At 35.9% G+C, this 22,077-nt stretch overlaps 1 protein-coding gene across 9 annotated transcripts in view; it reads left to right on the forward strand.

Moving 5' to 3' along the window:
• CDH18 (cadherin 18) overlaps positions 1-22,077 on the forward strand; it is a 1,025,306-nt gene that overhangs the window by 890,121 nt on the left and 113,108 nt on the right. For 8 of the 9 annotated variants that reach the window (XM_038535420.1, XM_038535419.1, XM_038535427.1 and 5 more), the window contains one exon: positions 16,601-16,768. The exons of the other annotated variant lie outside the window; for it this stretch is intronic. In XM_038535420.1, the coding sequence (XP_038391348.1) occupies positions 16,601-16,768 (168 nt within the window). The remainder of the gene's footprint in view (positions 1-16,600; positions 16,769-22,077) is intronic. 9 annotated transcript variants of the gene reach the window in all.

The following is a 22,077-nucleotide window of genomic DNA, read 5'->3' on the forward strand; positions in this document are numbered from 1 at the left end:
TCAAGATGCTGATTTTACAAATTCCCCCCCAATAAGCTAGAGAGTACCCACATGACAGCACTTGGACATGTGACTCGTTTTGCCTGGAACTTTTCTCTCATTTCTTTCAAGTCTGTGTATCCCTAGCAGGCAGTGGTGTGCTAGTAAATATTTAACAGACAGAAATATACATGCATGTGCATAAGTACATATGTTTATTGTCATTTTTACTGGTATAGAAGACATGTAGCACCCTATTTACAATTATAAAATATGCATTGCTATTTATTGTAAATTCCATGTAGCCTCTTGATGCTAACAGAATGCTTGCATTGATTTTAGCCAAACTTTTGCATCCATATACAACCTATTGTTGCAATTCAATGAGTATTGACATAATGCTATCATAAATAATGCTTGAACACTATCTGATTCAGCAAAGAAGTTGCTCAGGTCATTGACAAATAACTAAGTCTAGTTCCAGTGTGAGTATCACTTACTATTTTTGTGGTTTGTTGTTGTTTTTTATTTGTTTGTTTGTTTGTTTTACACTTACTATTTTTGATTACATGAATGTGTAGGTAAAAGATGTTTATATGAACTTCGATTTTTTATCAATGACATGAATACTTTCTTCTGCTAAGTTCTCATTAGAATATTTTTTCAAATTTTGAATTATTCAGAATGTAATAGTTACACATTGAGCTTATTCTGTTTTATTTATGCTCTCTCTTTTACATCTTCAGGTCTAGACATTCACTAAATCAGTAAATTAAACCTCAATTTAATAGCATTTCCTGAATCCCATGGTGAAAAATACTTCTACTGCCAATGATTTTCAGATTACTGAGATGACATCATTGAACATGAAATTGGGAAAGGATGAGCAGTATCACTTCATTCTGCAGTATTTCAGTCATATAGATTAAAAAGACATAAATGACATCAAGAGCATAAATAATAGTAAAATATGGTAATTCAATTAGAAATTGATGAGTTTTCATTATGTATTATTTTTAAATTTCCTGAAGTGTAATTTTATTATTTAATTTTAGCAATGGCTGTATTTACTAATCAGCTCTCCAAATTCTTGAAATTTTAACAATCTATCCTTGTGATCCAGTCCAAGGTAACTCCAACCCACCACTATTACAGTCCTAGTTAAAACTCTAAGCCCCAAACCAAATGCTTCATCCCTCCCCAACCCCAGTAATCATTACAACCTAATATGCTTTAAAAAAAAAAAAAAATTCAGGGATGCCTGAGTGCCTCAATTGGTTAAACATCTGCCTTCACCTCAGGTCATGATCTTGGGGTCCTGGGAATGAACCTACGTTGGGCTCTCTGATCAGCAGGAAGTCTGCTTCTCCTTCCCCCTTTGTGCTCTCTCCCTCTATGCTCTCTCTCAAATAAAAACTTTTTAAAAATGTTTTTCAGTAATCTGAAAATTCTCTAGAATCTTCTCTAGAATGTAAACTTCATGAGGGCAGTGATTTTGTCTGCCCCTAGGACAGTGCTGGATTCTAGTAGGAACTCCACAACTAGTAGTTGGAGGAATGAATGGCTTTATAGATAAAGGGATGAAGGAATCAATCTAGAGCCACTCTTTATTGGTCATATGCTTGTATAATCTCTGTCCTCAGATCAGACTGCAGTCACAAAAGTCCTTATCTATCTCCATCTCACTTTGACATTATGTCCTTTCACATATATTTTCATAGTGCGTGTTCTTAACTTAGGATCCTTCATGAATCACTTTTTGGTCTAAGTATTCCTTATGGTTTGCTTAAAGAATTTCACTAGTATAGGCTCAAAGATCAGCCTTACATATTGAATATATTCATTTTTCTTGGTGCAACTCTTTCTTTTTTTCTTTTTTTTTCCCTTAGTGTCAAAGGTTGAATTGTTCCTGCTCTCAAATTTATATATTAGATTCCTAACACCCACCACCTCAGAATGTGACCTTATTTGGAGTTAGGGTCTTTAGAGCAGTAGTCAAGTTAAAGTGAGTTCATAGGATGGGCTATGAGACAATATATCTAGTATTCTTATAAAAAGGGAGAATTTGGATGTAGAAATACTCTCAGGCGGGCATGATTTGAAGGTGTGGGGAGAATGCCATGTGAGCATGAAAATGTCCATATACGAGCTAAAAAGAAAGGCCTGGAGCAGGTCCATCCCTCCCAGCCATCAGAAGGAACCGACTCCACCAATTGATTTCAGACTTTCAGCTTCCACAACTGTGAAGCAGTAAATTTTTGTTTTTTAAGCTTCACAGTTTGTGGCACTTTGTTCCAAAAGCCCTGGCAAGCTTATTCGTTTAATATTCAAAGGAGGTAAATTAAATTTAGTAGCTTTATTTGTTTTATATCTTGCCTCATTTTATTCTAAATTCAAAACTTGATGCTCGGATGCATTTCTATGTGTTTTGTAGCACTCCATTCATTGAGCTAATATTCATTAAGGATAGCTGTGGGTCTGGGATTGTTTTAGGCAATAAGAGCACAGCAGTGAAAACACAACAAATAAAAATCCTCAACCTTGTGGAGCTTTTATTCTAGTGATAAAAGGGCAAATAGTTGTCAAAATTATTAAGTTAGTATATCAATAAGTAGATGAGTGCGATGGCAACACAAGAGAGTAAAACTGAGAGAGACAAAATAAATGAAGTCCTTGGGAAAGGTAGGATAGTGCACTGTGGCCGGTTTGCTAATGGAAAGATGAAAGCTGACATTATCCAATGGATTTGGCAGTAAGAGAGCTATTAAATGTGAGAACATTTTTAATATAGTATTGAGCTTCAATAAAGCCCAGAAGGTTTCAACTGGAAATAAGGGAAACAAAGTCTACTGTTCAGTAGACATAGATGCTTGATGCTGACTCTCCTTTGAGGAAGGACTTATAGCCAGGCTGGGGAGTACATTCAGCACCTCACTCCTAGCTCTCAGCCCCTTCGAGATCTATCTCAGGTGCCCAGCACCTGAGTGCCACAGTTGGTCAAGTGTTGGATTCTTGGTTTCGGCTCAGATCATGATCTCAAGGTCCTGGGATCGAGCCCCACGTTGGGCTCCACACTCAGCATGGAGTCTGCTTGAGATGCTGTCTCCCTCCCCCTCTGTCCCTCCCACTATCTCTCTCTTCCTCTCTCTCTCAAATAAAATAATTATTTAAAAAAAATCTAAAGTGCCAATAGGCACCTTGCTGAAGTCACATCATTTCCAGGATAACCTTCATCTTGGCAGCTGAGTGAGGTGGGATGTATAAAGGCTGTCAATATATCCCTGCTGCATCATCCTTAACTTTGTTAGATGTGCAACCCAGGGTCAATATCTTCCTTTGTCTGTGTGTGTTCTCTCTCCATTCCTTCCATACCTTGCACCCAAATCCTCCGCTCAGTCACAATTCTTACTATATGAGTGGAGTCTTGTTTACACAGATTAGGCTAAAAGAATTTGCATAAATTCAGGTTCTGCATGCTTTTCAATGTTTTTTTGTTTTTTGTTTTGTTTTTCTAAGATCTTATTTGTGTATTTGAGAGAGAGTGTGTGTGTGCAGGGCAGAGGGAGAGGGAGAAGCTGTCTCGCTGCTGAGCAGGGAGCTGGATGTGGGGCTCGACCCCAGGACCCTGGGATCATGACCTGAGTGAAAGCAGATGCTTAACCGACTGAGCCACTAGGTGCCCCTGCTTCTCTCTCTCTCTTTTTTTTTTTTTTTATGACAGATACTATAGCATGTGATATGCAAAGATCAAAGATGCGTTTTTATTAGTCACGGTACAAGTAGGGAGAGATGTAAGAATTCTAATGCCTGTTAGCTTTCACTGATCTATCAGTTGACGATTTTATGATCGCTATAGAAACAAAGTCAAAGTTAACAATTGGTGGCAATTTTCTATTTATCTGTCTGGTTTTACTGTTTGGTGATTCATGTCCCTATTCAACATTTGCAAGATACCATCTTTCAATTTTTTGTCTGCTATGGAGGAGATTCTCAATAAGTCTATTTTATTAACCCAATTCCTTTTTTTGAGCAACATGTCAAATTATCCCATGTTCCCAGTAATCAACAGCATGACATATTTATCAGTTATTTACCATTCCTTCCCTTTCCATGGTTGCAACTTCACTCATCAACAACATAGTACTCCTGGAATCATATAAGAAAAATCCTTCCAGCCTCATCTTTCATGTGTTTAGGGCTTTTTGTTTACTCTGTTTATCAAAGGACCAAATATCTGTTCATGTATTGGTGGATTCAGCTTCCATGTCTTGAGTTATCAAAAAACAATAAATCCTATGTCATTTTTCTATCACACATAAAAACAGCAGCATTTTGCATTTACATAACTCAACAAGCACTCAAGCATTTTGTGAATACCGTTTAAATTAGAACATAATATCTCCCTTCTATGTTATATTCTGTTATTATCATTTAGCTGCTAGTTAAATGTGTTACCAGATTACAAACTTACTGCATCACTTATATCTAGGAAATGCGAAGAATGTATCCAGGCTACTGTTGTTCACTTGAACCATTCATGAGTGTGAACAGATGAGGCTTTACCACTAGAGGAAACAACTTTCCCAGGAATAAAATTCTATAAAATATTCTTGTTTCTTTGAGTTACTTACTGTTCCTATTACTTTATGTGACCCACCTCTGTGCTTGTAAGGGATATTCATAACCTGTGTCCCTATTCACGTGATCTTACCATACTGCCTCTCTGTGATGCTGAAGTAACAATAGGTTCTCATTAGTTATTAATTAATAATAAATTTACCTATAAATTAATGACAACTAGATACCTAAAATTGAATTATCCATCACATTTACAAAATCATTGTGATATCTTTCTCCAAATACTGTCAAACATGTTACACTCTTATCATTCCTAAAGTTTCCATGAAAACAGTTAGTGTCATGGTTAAATGATTAATTTTGTTATGGTTTCACTTTAGACTTATATTTAAAAGATCAATGGCAGTAAAAATGCATGGCCATTTAAAAGCCTTTTTAAAGCCAAGGGATTACTTTTCTGTATTTTAAAATTGTATTTGTACTTTTCTTATGTTGCTTCTTCAATATATTGTAGCCGTCTGACTACATTCCCATTTTTTTTTTCTCGAAACTTAATAATCAATTGAATTGTCCACAGTGCCTTAAGGATTCAGTGGTTGATTATGTGCCAAAGGCAATAAACCTACATATGCATACCCTTGAAGTCTTAAAGATAATTTTAAGGACTAGGTATATGAGTTTGCCTCAGTATTGCGTATTTGTTATATGTGACATATATAACGTCTCTATAATATATACGCGTACATACATGTTCATATATATAGCATGTATCATGTGATAAACAGCTTATTGAAAATGACAGCACATTTTTAAATTATTAGAGTATGACATAATGCATCATGAAATAAAATGATACTCTAAAAGGAAAATTAAAATTCCTTTTAAAAAATTAAGAAGGCAGATGGCATAATAAATAAACTAGTACTATGGGAAAAATCATCAATTTTGAGTTATAGATCTATGTTGTTAAGTAAACCATTACCAATAGAATTAAACAGTCATATGCATGTGTGTGTATATACATACACACATATATACACATGCATGCATGTTTATAAAGCAGTGTTTTAATATTTTTATTAAATAATGGCTTTAAATATAGTTGTTTCAATAAATATTCCAAAAATGCTCAGTACATTTGTATTAAGTACCCATTCTCAAATAGTAACTGCAATTGCAAAAAAAAAAATGTCTAAAACATCTTACCTTTTGAAATTTGTTTTAAGCATCATAAACACAATTTAAAGAGAAAAAATAAATTATGGAGTAAGAGTAGAAAAAATATGCCAATGTTTAAACAGGCATAATATATCAATGAACTTATTTTTTTTGTATTTGCTCTTTGAGCCCATCAGATTTTTATAAATCATGTGAACAAACTGGGGATGATCATATTTAAGAAGTACTTCTAGAATTCTTTTTGATTATTATTTTATCTTTATTTTCAAAATGTATTTCTATGTAAATTAGAGTATTTCTACAAACATTCAATATTTACTAATAAAATATTTCATTTAAGGTCTTAAAACTTTAAAATTATCTTTCTAATTGTCTTTATTTAAAAATCTCATAAATATCATAGATAATCTTCTTATTCCCCATAACATGCATATTTCTAGATGATAAGAATCTCAAAACTTCAGTTTTTATAGGAAATTACATTCCATGTGTTCATTGCATAAAAATTATATTGAGGTCAGTTTCATTTTACCTCTTCTCTTTATTCTCAAAATACTGCTTTTACCTGGACTGATAAAATACATTTACATAGATCATAACTGAAATATTTGAAACGTGTGTTTCTGTATATGTATGTGTATACACACTCCAGCTCTGGAGAGAAGGGTTGGATGGGAAAGTATGAGAGAGAGAGAAAAGAAAAAATAGTATTTAGGAGATACACAGTCTTGATTTAATGGTGTTGAGGTAGCTCTAGAAAGCCAGCTATGAGTAATAAGTGTGCGTGTTCATGTATTATATGTGCATGTATGTGGGCATGTGTATCTGTGTGTGCATATTCCAAATATGAATGTCATTTTTGTGTAGCAAATGACCCCTAAACCCAGAGCTTTCAAAACAACCATAATTTTGGAATTCAGGAGGTTGAAAAGCACTTGTCTGAGCAATTCTTGGATCCATGTGGCATTGGCCTGGCTATTTGGTACATTCAGCTGATCCCTGGATTGTGTGGATATTTAAAGATGTGTTTATTCATGTGCCTAGTGCTGCAGTGGGAAGAGTTGAAGGGTCTCAGATGGATCCCTTGCCCTTTCTGTATTAGGGCTTCTCCATGTGGTCTCTCTAGCCAGGTAGCTAAACCACTTACATGATAGCTTAGGGCTCTCAAAGACCAAGGTAGAAGTTTTCAGTCTTCTTAAGTCTGGGGCCAAAATTGCAATAATGTGACTTCCGTTGTACTGTATTCATCAAATCAATCATAGTTCAACCCCGATTGGTGATATTTATACTTGATTCTCTCCGAAAAGAAGAACCTTCCTCCCTACTCTCTCTTCCTGTCTCTCTTTCAAAACCAGCCAAGCCTATAGATTCCACAGGTAAATTTCTTGAGATAATGCCACTGTAGCATTAGGATTTTAATGTCAGGGGACTCCTGGGGGGCTCAGTGGTTGAGTTTCTGCCGTTGGCTCAGGTCGTGACCCCGGGGTCCTGAGATCGAGTCCTGCGTCGGGCTCCCTGCATGGAGCCTGTGCCTCTGCCTCTCTCTCTGGGTTTCTCATGAATAAATAAATAAAATATTACACAAAAAAGAAACTTAATGTCAGGAAGTCCTGGGTTATATTTCAAGTTTTGCAAGTTTCTGGTCTGGGCAGAGTGACTGAAGCTTTGAGCTTTTTCTCTCATGGAATGTAAGGGCAAAATATATGAGCTATATACCTGAAGGGAGTGCCTGAGTCATAGTCCATACTCAAAACATGTGAATTCTCCTTCTTTTTCTCCTCAGGAGATATAAAATGCTTCACCATCAATTTTAATGGTAGTAAGGGAAAAAAATATAGAGGAGGAAAAATTGAATCTTCCTACTAAAGCATAAAAATGTCTTCCTTCATGAATTTATGGTTGTTAATTCCATGAGTCATAGCTTGAAGCTAAATATGTCTAGGGTTTCTTTTTGTTTTTGCTTCAATTCTGGGATGCCAGTGTTTTATATAATATTACATAATTTTTCTTTAAAAATAAAATCAATTGTATAACAAAAATATAAATAAAAATTCTGAAGTTAATCTGTTACCCACTGGAACAGTCTAAATGTGCTAAATGTAGCAGTAGAGATAACCTCATCTGCTCAGCCAGAGTCAGTAATAACATCTGACAAGTAGTGAAGCTTAGTCCTGACTTTCTACAGGGGGAGCAGCAACAGGGCTTTTCAAAATTTCCATCACTTGAGGAACAGAGAAATATTCAGAGAGTACTTTAATTACTGAGCACCTAATCTCCACTATTTCCCAACAATCATTTTGCAGTAAATCCAATTGTCTTTATACAGACATGCCCAATCCCAGATCCTCAGATTGGTTATACCAGATGCCCATTCCATGGATATCCTATCTTCATTCACCCTTCCATAATCTACAAATATTCCTTTTGGCCATAAAGTACTCTTTGGTCATAGTCATCCATTTTGATAACTGTGACTTCTGAAATCTGGGTTTTGTTTATCATTTTATGAAATATGTTTTCTGTATTGCTTAACTTTCCAGGTTTGCCTATGCTTCCCTATCAGTAAATACCCTAATCATAACATTCTAATGTAATAAGCTCTGCCCTGTATGTGTCTGTGCCCCACATTTTTTACAGAGCTGTATCACATTCAGCATACATTGGATTGGTGATGGATGAAGAAAATAGATTTCTGGAGCTGTGTTGCTGATGGATACATATAGATTCGATGCCTAAACATTTTTTGCTTTAAATGTAGACAAGACCTTATGGAAGCCACCTTATCCTTACGATGTCTGTAGGGAAAATTCAAAATATGATATACTAAATATTGAAACAAACAGCAACTGAACATAATGAATCTTCCAGATACCTAGAGCACCATAGTCAGGCAGTTGGAAAGATGAATTATTACTGCCAGGATTTCGAGTGCCATCATGTAGAAAATGATTAATGAAACTTCTGAATATTTCTAAATCTCTCAGTGTTCATATTATTTTAAAGAAACATCTTCCAATGAAATATGAGCATCTTGAGGACAGATATCTTGTCTTCTCACCTCTAGGTGGATATCTCAAATTTGATCATTCATGAGAATCACAGAAGGAGCTTGCCATAAATACTGATACTTGGGCCCACTCTCCTTGATTCTGATTAGGTAGACATCCTTAAATTTGCATGATAATTGGCACTCCATGTGATTTTTGTTATTAGGTGGCCCTGGTGCCCCATTAAAGAAATACCAGGACTCCAGTATATTTAAATATACATTACATAATGATATAATAGAATTTAAATGAATGAATGAGCAATTGAGCAAATTAAGAAGGAAACATTCTATTGAGTCAAAGTGCAGATGGTAGTTTAGACATGGAAAAAAGCAAGCCCATTTCTCCTGTAAATGCATATGTGGACGTTGGATATTTCTATAGGAATCCGAATGTGCATGCCGGTTTATTTGCTCTAACCTTTACAAATTTTATTTTGCAGTCTTGTTTGGTATTATCTAATGAACCAGATTTATACATCCCCATCTTAAATTCTTTTTAGTTAAAAGGGAAAAACGCAAGAACACATTTTGGAGGATATATTGCTCTATATGAATGGATATTGCCAGTCAGGGAACAAAAACATATGGTAGACCAGTGAGCTGGGTTCAACAGGTAATGCTTATAAACCCAGATGAGTTTTCAGTCTTATGAACTTGAATTCAGCAGAGAGTAATTCCCAGTAACTAGCCCCTACATATCAAGACGATTGGGAAACAGTAGTCAAAAGGTAATTTGCAGGCAGTAGGGCACCTGCAGTCGTTTACCACTAAGGTAATAAGAAACAAAACAAAATGACACAAGGCTAATCACATCCTGTTGATTCAACCCAGCATCACAAGAGAATAACAGGCAACATTCTGCTTAAAATTTTTGAAGTAAACATTGCTAGGGAAGCTTTAGCCAACAAACATTCAGAATAAGGGCATTTTTTAAATAAATTTATTTTTTATTGGTGTTCAATTTGCCAACATATAGAATAACACCCAGTGCACATCCCATCAAGTGCCCCCTCACTGCCCGTCACCCAGTCACCCCCACCCCCCGCCCACCTCCCCTTCTCACCTCCCCTAGTTCGTTTCTCAGAGTTAGGAGTCTCTCATGTTCTGTCTCCCTTTCTGGTATTTCCCACTCATTTTTTCCCCTCTCCCCTTTATTCCCTGTCATTATTTTTTATATTCCCCAAATGAATGAGACCATATAATGTTTGTCCTTCTCCAATTGACTTACTTCACTCAGCATAATACCCTCCAGTTCCATCCACGTCGAAGCAAAATGGTGGGTATTTGTCGTTTCTAATGGCTGAGGAATATTCCATTGTATACATAGACCACAGCTTCTGTATCCATTCATCTTTCGATGGACACCGAAGCTCCTTCCACAGTTTGGCTATTGTGGACATTGCTGTTATAAATATCGGGGTACAGGTGTCCCGGCATTTCATTGCATCTGTATCTTTGGGGTAAATCCCCAGCAGTGCAATTGCTGGGTCATAGGGCAGGTCTATTTTTAACCCTTTGAGGAACCTCCACACAGTTTTCCAGAGTGGCTGCCCCAGTTCACATTCCCACCAACAGTGCAAGAGGGTTCCCTTTTTTCCGCATCCTCTGCAAGATTTGTGGTTTCCTGCCTTGTTAATTTTCCCCATTCTCACTGGTGTGAGGTGGTATCTCATTGTGGTTTTGATTTGTATTTCCCTGTTGGCAAGTGATGCAGAGCATTTTCTCATGTGCATGTTGGCCATGTCTATGTCTTCCTCTGTGAGATTTCTCTTTATGTCTTTTGCCCATTTCATGATTGGATTGTTTGTTTCTTTGGTGTTGAGTTTAATAAGTTCTTTATAGATCTTGGAAACTAGCCCTTTATCTGATAGGTCATTTGCAAATATCTTCTCCCATTCTGTAGGTTGTCTTTTAGTTTTGTTGACTGTATCCTTTGCTGTGCAAAAGCTTCTTATCTTGATGAAGTCCCAATAGTTCATTTTTGCTTTTGTTTCTTTTGCCTTCGTGGATATACCTTGCAAGAAGTTACTGTGGCCAAGTTCAAAAAGGGTGTTGCCTGTGTTCTCCTCTAGGATTTTGATGGAATCTTGTCTCACATTTAGATCTTTCATCCATTTTGAGTTTATCTTTGTGTCTGGTGCAAGAGAGTGGTCTAGTTTCATTCTTCTGCATGTGGAGAACAGGGCATTATCAGTTACCTAGCATGTATTGAAAGAAGAGAGTTTACTTAAGCAACAATAACAAAAACAAAACAAAACAAACAAACAAAAAACAATGAACCAATTTTAGGTAAGTAATTTAGCTGCTCTGTATTTTTTCTTCAAAATTTACCTAAAGAAAATACCATATGGTAGATAAGTCCTTTTTACTTAGTTTACTTGGAAGGCAAATTAAGTTACAGTACAATCACTGGGTACACGGATACATGGCAGAAAAAGCCAAACAAACATCACTTCTTACTTGGACCGTGCAAATATATTTATCCCAGCCTTGTGCATGGAGCTTAGTCTTCACAGTTTGAAAAAAATGGATGTTACCTTAGCATATTTCTTGTTGTCTGTGTCATGTGTGTATCCTCATATGTAGTTCTGTCTTTTCAAACTATGGCTGGGCCCCCTTTCCCTGGACTCACCTAAAGGAGTCGTTTTGGCTATTGGGGGTGGTCACTAAGAGGATATGAGCTCCACTGACCCACCTGCCAAACCCAGGCAATCAGAGATCCCTCACCTCCTTCCTCCCTTGTCCTTGGAATATGCTTTGTACCCACTGTTCCCATAGTAGAAGCAGTTTTTAAGAAAGCAGCCTGAGAGAGAGCTCAATTGTGTTGTTGAGGATATCTAGACTGTCTGTGTGACTGACCAGTTAAAGCTTCTCTATAAACTTATAGAGAATATTCTGGTGGATGGTGATGGAGATACACTCAATTTTACAGCTTCCCAAGACAACTCTTATATTTAAGTTCCTTTGGTTATTAAACCTGCCACCACCAACCAATCTGGAGTGGCCCACCTCTTTCTTTGGTCTCTGTGTATGAGGGGCAATTTTTAAATTATCGATGTACTGAGTATTTATGTACCGCCAAAGATTCATTTTGTGGAAACCCTAACTCCCAATGTGATGTATTTTGAGATGGAGCTTTAAAAAGTAATTAGGTTTAGATTAAGTCATAAGGGTGGGACCCTCATGACAGGATTGGTGGATTGATAAGAAGCACAGGAGAGCGATCTTTCTTTCTCCTTGCGCACAAACTGGGGGAAAGCCATTTGACGTCAGTGAGAAGGAAGCCTCCAGGAGCCAAGAAGAGAGCTCTCACGGGGAAACTGACGTCTTGATATTCCCAGTCTTCCCAGCCTCTAAGAAGTGTGTGGAATACATGTCTATTGTTTGAGCCACTGAGTCTGTGGTATTTTATTTTTTTCCTGGCAGCCCTAGCAGACTAATGCAGTAACCAATTAGAGCTGTAAGCATGCCAGACCAACTGCAAATTACTAAATCAGAGTTTCTGAGACCTGGATCCAATGAATTTACCCTTTAAGACAATCTCAAGGTAATATTGAGTCAGAGTCATGTTTGAAAGCCACTAGCAATACTGTAGAACGTAGGCACTCAGTAATTGATCACCCATTGTTTAGAGTGAAAGAGGGCCCTTTAATATTTGAGCAAAGACAGGGATATTCTGAAAAAGACTTGGGAAAATCAGAATATAAAGTCACTTAAAAATAAATAAATAAATAAATAAATAAATAAATAAAATTAAAAAAAATAAAGTCACTTTATGTAGATAGCTTCACATTTAACTCATATTTGATTTTTTAAGAGTTATTTGGCTTAATATTGTCACTTTTTTCAAATATAGCTTCCTGGATAGAAGTAGGGGGAAATAATGTGTGTGTGTGTGTATGTGTGTGAATGTGTGTGTGTGTGTGTATGTGTGTGAATGCTTATCAAAATATATATTTAATTCTGTAAAAAAAAAAAAAAAAAAAAGCCAGCTATTGCACTAAGCAGAATGGATAATAAGTTATGATCACTTTTTAACTTGTTTTTTTTTCTTTATTTCTTTCTCAAAATATTGGGAAAGTGCAAATATTTGTCACTTTTTTCCTAACTTCTTTCAAAGTTGTTTGTGTTTTCTGATAAATTTATCAAATCAGAATATTTCTAAAAATAATGATTTGATATCTATGCAGATGTTCACCAAAATAGACAAATGATAGTTTATCCACGATGGTAAAATTATCCAGTCAAAAATGGACAAAACAAAAAGAGTTCAAGTTGCCGTCATAATTCTGGCAACTTGGAGCATGTACAGAAGTGTTCTTCAAGGTAGAAGGAACCAAGGAGCAGGAACACTCAGATTTTGTCACAAGATCTTGTGATCTTAGACAGGGATGTTAAAAACTGTTTGACTCAATACTATCCATTTGATTCATGTAATCAGGTAATATAGTGGTACTTTAGACTATAAAATTAGACTGTGTTTTAGATCTTTTAATCATAATAATTCATCTGGAACACATTTGCAAAATTTGCCTAAGAAATAATTCATTCACGGATACCATTTATCATTTACTTCTGAAAAATGCATAATCTGAATCAGGAAAGTCATTCTTCTCTGAAAGTGCTAAGAACCTCCTCTGCTAAAAAGTACATTCCCAGTTTTTAAAAGTTACTGTGCGGCAAACTAAGAAATTTCTTCAACTTGTTCAAGATAATTTATAAAAACCCTACAGCTAATTCCATGCTTAATGTGAGACATTCAAAACTTCCCCATTGAGATTAGGAACAAGGTAAGGATACTCCCTCTTATCAGTATTTTACTTTATTTTTTTATTGTATTTATTTTTCACCACTCTTTTTTTTTATTATTATTCTTTTTATAAGAGACAGAGAGAAAGGGCAAGAGCCTGCCCAAGCTAGAGATGAGGGCCAGAGAGAGATGGAGAGAAAGAATCCCAAGCAGGCTCCATGCCTAGCATAGAGCCCAATGCGGGGCTTGGTCTCATGACCCTGAGATCATGACTTGGGCAGAAATCCGAAGTTGGATGCTTAATGGACTGAGCCACCCAAGCACCCCTTCACCACTCTTTTAGAATGTCATACCTGAAATTTTAGCTAATGCAGTAAGCTATTTCTTAGAAAATAAAAGCTATACAGATCAGGAAAGAAGAAATAAAGTGGTGTCTGTTCACAGAAGGAGATTGTTGTGTACTAGGATCCTGTTCCTACAGCAGTTTGGCAGAGCATTCTCCAGTTACCTGTGGGCCCTTGGGGGAGGCCAGAGCCAAGCACATGCACTGAGCCATCATCCTCAAGAGAGCTGTGAATTTAAATGAGTTCTTAGTCATTTCTGAAAAGTCTGTGTCAACTCTGGACATAATGCCTTATTTCCATAAGCTAATTTGGCTGACAAGCTTCTTCTCATGTTGTGTCAGATGTAGCTGTGTTTATAGAAGAAGGGTTATAATGGAGTGAAATTACTGAAATTCATACTGTAAAACAGGGCTTGTATTGATGTCTTTGAGTCTCTTAAGTGAATAACATTCAAATTATATAAATACATCTATCTTTCACTTTGTGATGACTGATTTTACTGTTATATTTTTATATTCAGCAAATAGCACTTAAATGATTTCATTGTCAAACATCATCCTGGACAATAATCTCAAACTTCTACACACCAGAGGCAAGGCCCATTTGTAATGTATTTTTTTCAGAACATCCTTTTTTTTAAGATTTTATTTAAAAAAAAAAATTTACTTATTCATGAAAGACACAGAGAGAGAGAGAGAGAGAGAGAGGCAGAGACACAGGCAGAGGGAGAAGCAGCCTCCATGCAGGGAGCTCGACATGGGACTTGATCCCAGGACCCCAGGATCACACCCTGTGCTGAAGGCAGATGTGCTTAACCACTGAGCCACCCAGGTGTCCCTAGAATATCCTTATTTTTTTGCCAGTATTAGAAAATATATGTTTCTTTCATAAAATATTTTCATAAAATCTTAGCTTGTTCATTAATTCAATTCCTTCTTATATAATTATCATGTGATAAAACATTGTTCTGTTTCATAAGGATGCTTGAGGCCTTTTTGTAGGCATGAATTGGATGAATCATTTATTATCATATTATTGTAATTTCTTTTGATAGGAATGATTTTCATTTTTATTTAGCTTCAGGAAAATTTTCCTGTTCTCCTTCAATTAAAAATTCACAAATATTGAAAGTTGTGGGATCCCTTTTCCTGGTTCCTGAGGCTCTCCTCTCAAATTCATTACACATACAATCAATTTAATAAAACAAAAGTACCGCTTCAGTGTTCTATGTTCAAACTGATGGACTAATCCTCTCCACTTCTAAAATACTATTTTTAACTTGAATATACAACCTGATTTTCTCTCATTGTATCAATATATTGTCTGTGAAAGAGCTTGCTAAACTCTGTAGTTAGCAGTTATTAAAATCGGCATTGCCCCTCTGAATTGCCCTCCTAACTTATCGATTGTGTGTTTGGTTGAAGCCATTGGTACCTTTCTCAAAAAGTGACATGATCTCCGGGGTACATGCGTGGCTCAGTAGATTAAGTGTCTGACATCAGCTCAGGTCATGGTCCCAGGGGCCTAGTATCTCATGATCTCTCTGGGTCCTGAGATCTCATGATCTCGGGTCTTGGACTGAGCCCTGCATCGGGTTGTGCGCTCAGCAACGAGTCTCCTTGTCCCGCTCCCTCTGCCCCCGCCTTGTGCTTTCTCTCTCTCTCTCTTTCAAAAAAATAAACAGTTCTTTTTTAAATGTGGCCTGATCCAAATATTTTTAGCAAAAGTAAAAAAGGTAGTTTTAAATGTTGACCTGCGTATGGAGTAACAAATATGTTTATATGCATATATGATATAATGTAAATATATACGTACATATATGTTTATACTTATTATAATAATTATAATCTTACTATAATAAGATCATCTACATGAGAACTTTTTTTATGACATAATTAATAGTCCTGGACCCTCTGGAAAATATGTTTCAGTTTTGAAATTTAAGGCTCTATTGACAAAGCTCTCTTAATTTATGTGTACCTATGCATGATGCAAATGGAGATATAACAAATAACATTTTTTACATCTTTATTGAATCTAAGTACTAGTTCATTAAAACAAATACCTTCAATGTCTCCTTTGTCACTATGAAATAAAGAATGTGGCTTTTACATGAGATTTTGGGAATCCATTTCATACCTTTATTTTGCTTAGGTACTTAGATCTAGTTCTTATTGTAGTTGTTATTTCCTGATAAAAATAGTGACTTTCTTAGTCTTGATAAATGTTAAAATGACTTCTGACTATAGTCTTTGTTCAAGTACCCACGATTCTTCAATGTTTTCCATCATCCAACGTTGACAACCCTGTCAGGAAGCTACGTAAATTGTTCTGTAAAGAGGAAAATTAACCTCTTGTCAAATCATCTCGTCTGACACTTGTGAGGCACAGAACTAGTGAAATATTTAGCATGCCAGCAGAGGAACACACCTGGGCTGTGGGGTCACCCTCCTAGTCACCCCAAGGAACCCAAAGAAATGCGCATCTTAATTGCCACTAATAGAATGGTTCAGAACCTGTGCTTGTAAATAAAGGATTCAAAGAGATAGTTTTAGTCACATTTTAAGGTACTGTTAGTCTCAGAAGACTGGCTTTCTCCCAAAAGTATGTCATTTAAAAATGCACTTCTTAAAAGAGGAAAAAAAAAAAAAAGAGAGATATCTGTGCTGCTTCTCATTTAATATGTCATCTATACTGTTTTGTTTAAAATATGTATTACAGGAGTTATTAGAACTGCCTTACATAATATGGACAGAGAAGCCAGAGAACACTATTCGGTGGTCATTCAAGCCAAAGACATGGCTGGGCAAGTCGGAGGGCTTTCCGGATCCACCACAGTTAACATCACCCTGACTGACGTCAACGACAACCCCCCACGGTTTCCTCAGAGTATGTACTTGTTTCTTATGGTTCACATTGCACACTCTTCGTTTGCATAAGACAAAATGAGATACTTAGCGTGCAACGTCATGCTGCTGTTATCCTAAATGGGGGTATTTTATTTTTGTGCTATATGCTTTCCCTTCTATACCCCAGACTAGAGAAGTCACTCTGCTTATGGTCTCCGGAACCGGGTAGGTGATTGGCACTGTGTTTAAAAAAATATATAGGTTTCAGTTGGCACTACACTTAAATATTTAAAATAGTGATATAGTGGTATGAAGTACCAGTAAGTATATCTTGCATTTGCTAAGCAGTTGTGTATTACTAAAGTATACAGGGAGCTGCCCAATACACAGAACGTTCTGATGGTGACACTCTACTCTTGCAAAAAAAAAAAAAAAAAAAAAAAAATATATATATATATATATATAATAAATTGCACAGGTGTTCTGGGTGACTGAAATAGAAAAAAAAGTTCATGTTAAAAATGAATGCTTTCCACACATACACACACACACACACACACACACACACCCCATCCCACAGCAAGGTGCCACTCGGATGATAAGGCCAGCTCTCAGTGTAGAATATGAACCTTGTGCGTGGTGGGCACAGACTTCCAGGCAATCTTCTTCTTCAATCTTCTTCCTGGGGGAAGAAGGTGTCAGTTCTGTGAGTTTGTAAAGAAATGGTGTTTATGACATCCTCAGAATGGGAGACAAATGCATTTCAGCATTTCTAATGTGGCCTATGCTGTGGATGACACTTGATAGACTAATCTTTAATTATCATTAAAATCCTGAAGAGGTGCTCCCCTTATGTCCTTTTGACACGTGATGTGCAAAAACTATATAATAAAACAGACACCATGGCGTGTCGATTCAGGAATTTTTGTGAAACACCTTCCCGCACTGTATCTTCATATTTTTCTTGGTAGGCTCCAGGCCTCGCCCTAATGGAGTACTGCTGGTTCCCAAAACATAATAGCCTTGCACATTCTTAATTCAACCCAGAATTTTCCATATTCATATTTCTCTATTTAAAAGCCCTGTTATAAATTTCTCTGAAATGTGTTGCTGAATTAACAGTTAATCCTTGTTTTCTGTTACATGGCACTTTCATGTTATATTTATTTCTATAGGGACATATGGCTTCTACAACTAAGCGTCCCTCTACGTAAGAATGATGCTAACTTGTTTTTGTAACCTTAAGTGTTCAGATCAGTGCCCAGCCCTTGACAAACAATTGCTAGATGAATGAGTGAATGGGTTGAATTTAAATACTCTGTCAAACTATCATTGTTAAATTAAGACATACAGGTTGAATTCGTAGGTAGAATCAATTTAAAATATTGGTTCTAGAGATGGAGGCGCTTGGGTGGCACAGTTGGTTGAGCATCCAACTCTTGGTTTCAGCTCAAGTCCTGATCTCAGGGCTGTGAGCTCAAGGCCCACATTGGTCTCCATGCTCAGTGCAGACTGTGCTTGAGATTCTCTCTCACTCTCCCTTGGCCCCTTCCCCCTCCCACTTCCTCTCTCTAAATTTAATAAATATTTTAAAAAGTATATTGGTTCTAGAGACAGATTCTGTGACCTGATTCATTCATTTGGCCTTTGCTCTATGAAGCAGGTAAGCTTATTATATTATAAACCACAGATAAGTTCACAATACATTAAAGCACAAAATCCAATTTTGTCATTTTACAAATTACAGAGCATTTTTATATTTATTTTATCGCTTAGTTCACACAATGGACATATACACATATACCACCCTACAGGGGCTGTTCTTATATATGATAAAGTTGCTAAAATTCAAAGATCTGTTTAATGTAATGAGCAATCATGCTAACTTCAATTGGACATAAATTTATTACAGTTTACAAATACAACTTGTCTACCTAATTTTTAAGTAGATACTACCATTGCTATTTTGAAGAGCTGTATTGATACTACCTCTCTTAACAGAATGAAACTTAAGGGATACACTGCAAAGATTCAATAAATGCTTGGTCATGATACAAATAGCATCTCTCTCTCTCTCTCTTTCTCTCTCTCTCTCCCTCCTTTTTTCCATAAACTAATTTTTAAATTTACAAGTCCATTAAAGTCGATTTTAAAAATCAACAGAAAAAAAATAATAAAAAAAATAAAAATAAAAATCAACAGAAAAAAATGTGTTTGTAATAAATATGGAGTAATTATTCCTAATTTTATTATTTTGATTAATAACAGGTTTATTGCTGAAACATCAGTTAATACTGATTAATTATTATTAGTACTAATAAACTCTCTCACACTGTGAGATGGGCTCAGAGTTTTGAAACAGAGTCCATGCACACCCAGAATCTCCTACTCCGACTTGCTTAAGATACTATAATCTGACTCCTTGCACTAAACACAATGCTGCTTTCAGAATAGTGTCACCTTGACAAGAGTGGTTTGCAGTAAATTATTTTTTCAGTTTACATATAAACAGCATAATTTATCAAATAGCTACCTATATAACAGGAAACTGTAAATGCTTAGAGAAAAATGTGATTTGGTTATGAGGACTTGTGTTCATGAAGCACCAGGAAAGGCAGAAATCTCTACACAGCTTAACTTATGCAAAGATCATACCCAGTCATCAAATGGATCCAGGGGTTTGTTTCTCTTAAGAGGTGACATTTTTACAGATCTCGTTCTAACGTCTTGCTCATTTCACCAATCGCAGAGAGCCTTTGTTCTTACACCACTACTGTGATTGACTCTAGTATACGCATCTGCACACAAAACTTTGCAAAAATATTCCTTCAAAGCATCCGCCCCTCCTTTTTTTTTTTTTTTTTTCTTCTGTTAACCTACCATGCCCTGGAAAGTGAATCAGTCTGTTATATCTTGTACTTTAAAGTTATCACTGTGTTTTAATTTGAAATAAATTCACTCTGAGTAAGTGTTTCTAGACTAGTAATTTGCTTTATGAAGACTTTACCCTCCTATGGCTTGAGTATTTACTCAAAAAACACAAGGGATACCCAGTCCTCCTTTACAGAAAAATCTTGAGGTGTAAAATTCCTCAGTATTAGTCCTGTGGAAAGGAATGTATTCCGCTTCTTAAGATTCTTGCTCTGCCCTTTTCTAGTTTTAACTATGTTACAGTTATATTGAGCTTATTGCTTAATTTGTTCTCGGGTAGGTAAAAAGTCACTGACCTCCATTATTCTGTATAAATAATATGCACATAAAAATCAATTGCGTCCATGAAAATTCATAGCAGACCTTCTGTACTCTGAATGAAAAGATCTGTATTTGGACAATTGTCTTTGAGTAAGAATAAATAACCTATTTTGGGAAAGAAAAACACTCACACATGTCAAATAATCACAATAAAATGGTAAGAACTTGATTATTTAACAAATTTGCCCCAACATCCCGAAATGACTGCAAAATTGTACATCATCCAACAGCTTTTTCTCACTTGTGACTAGAGTTGATGTAATGCGGTGAAATATTTGGAGGATACAAGGCCTAAAATTTCGATAGATGGCAGTATTTCATATAATAGTAAGAGTTGCAGGTGTTTACCTGATTTGAGTAAATCTTAAGGTTGGAGAAAAATATCACTGATGAAGATACTGATGTTATGATTTTGTTGATAACAAAATATTTTAGAGGAAAGACCATTATTTTCAATTTACCATTTATAGTTTCCTGGAAAATCTAAATGGCACGTACTATATTCAGCATTAATATTTTATTTAAAAGAGGAATAAAAAGAAACAAAACAAGAAAGCTTCTCTTTTGATCAATCGAAATGTGAAGTGTATGTTTTAATTACCAACAAGTTGACATTTCTCTAGTGTACTTAAAAAAAAAATTATATCTAGTTCATTTTTTCCCTTTTGTTCCAAGTGTTTATTTAAATTCCAGTTAGTTAACATGCACTGTAATATTAGTTTTAGGTGTAGAATTCAGTGATTCATCAGTTACACTCTACACCCAGTGCTCATCCCAAGTGGACTCCTTAATGCCCATCGACCATTCAACTCATCCCTCCCCCCACCCCGCTCCCCTCCAGCAAGCCTCTGTTTGTTCTCTAGAGTCAAAAGTCTTGTTTTACAGTTTGCCTCTCTCTTTATTTTTCCATCCGTTTTGTGTCTTGAATTACACATAGGAGTGAAATCGTATGGTATTTGTCTTTTTTTCTGACTTATTTTGCTTAGCATGATGCTCTGTAGCTCCATCCACGTCATTGCAAATGGCAAGATTTCCTTCTTTTGTATGGCTGAGTAATATTCCAGAGTGTGTGTGTGTGTGTGTGTGTGTGTGTGCACCACTCATTTATGCATTCATTAGGCCATCGTTTGATAGACATTTGGGTCTTTCCATAGTTTGGCTGTTGTTGATAATGCTGCTATAAACATTAGGGTGCCTGTGTCCCTTCAAATCTGTATTTTTGCATCCTGCGGGTAAATACCTAGTAATTCAATTGCTGGATCATAGGGCAGCTCTATTTTTAACTTTATGGAACCTCCATACTATTTTCCAGAGGGGTTGCACCAGTTTGAATTCCCACCAAGCGTGTTAAGAGGCTTCTCCTTTTTCTGCATCCTCGCCAACATCTGTTTTTCCCTCTGGCCCTAATTTTAGCTAAAAATGTGACAGGTGTGAGGTGATATCATTTGAGTCTGGTTACAGGTATATATTTTGAAATTTGCTGAAGGTTTTTCTAAATGTCAGTATGCATTTCTTTGAGATCGTGCCCCTATGCATTTTAGAAGAACGTACATTCTTCAGCTTCATACTTAGCTGAAATAATAAATTAGTTCAAATTTATTGATTGTGCCATTCAACTTTCTACATCCATACAGATTTTTTTTTCATCTATTGAGAGATGTTGTGCTATTGTATCCCACTATTTCACTAGATTTTTCTATTTTTCCCTTTATTTTCTTTTGGTTTTGAGTATTTTAGATATAGTTTGAAAACATATCACTGGATGCACAAGATATCATCCTTTAAGGCAAGATTGAAGGCAAGATATCTTCCTCTTATATTGAAAATGTTTCATTGTAGAACATCTCTCTTTGACAATCACCTACAACTTAAATTCCATTTTATCTATAACTATATCCGATTTTTATAATTTTGATTAATGATTAGATGGTAGGATATTTTACATCATTTTACTTTCAAAGTTATTTTTTTAAAGTTTCATATGACCCCCTAAACTAAGTTTCTGCTTTTGTTTTGTTTTATTATTTTTAAAGGATTTTTTCCATCAAGTAATAGTAACCTAGCACATTACTATTTCAATAGTTCTTTTTTTTTAAT

This window comes from Canis lupus, chromosome 4 (genome assembly GCF_011100685.1).
Source record: "Canis lupus familiaris isolate Mischka breed German Shepherd chromosome 4, alternate assembly UU_Cfam_GSD_1.0, whole genome shotgun sequence".
NCBI classification, from domain to species: Eukaryota; Metazoa; Chordata; class Mammalia; order Carnivora; family Canidae; genus Canis; species Canis lupus.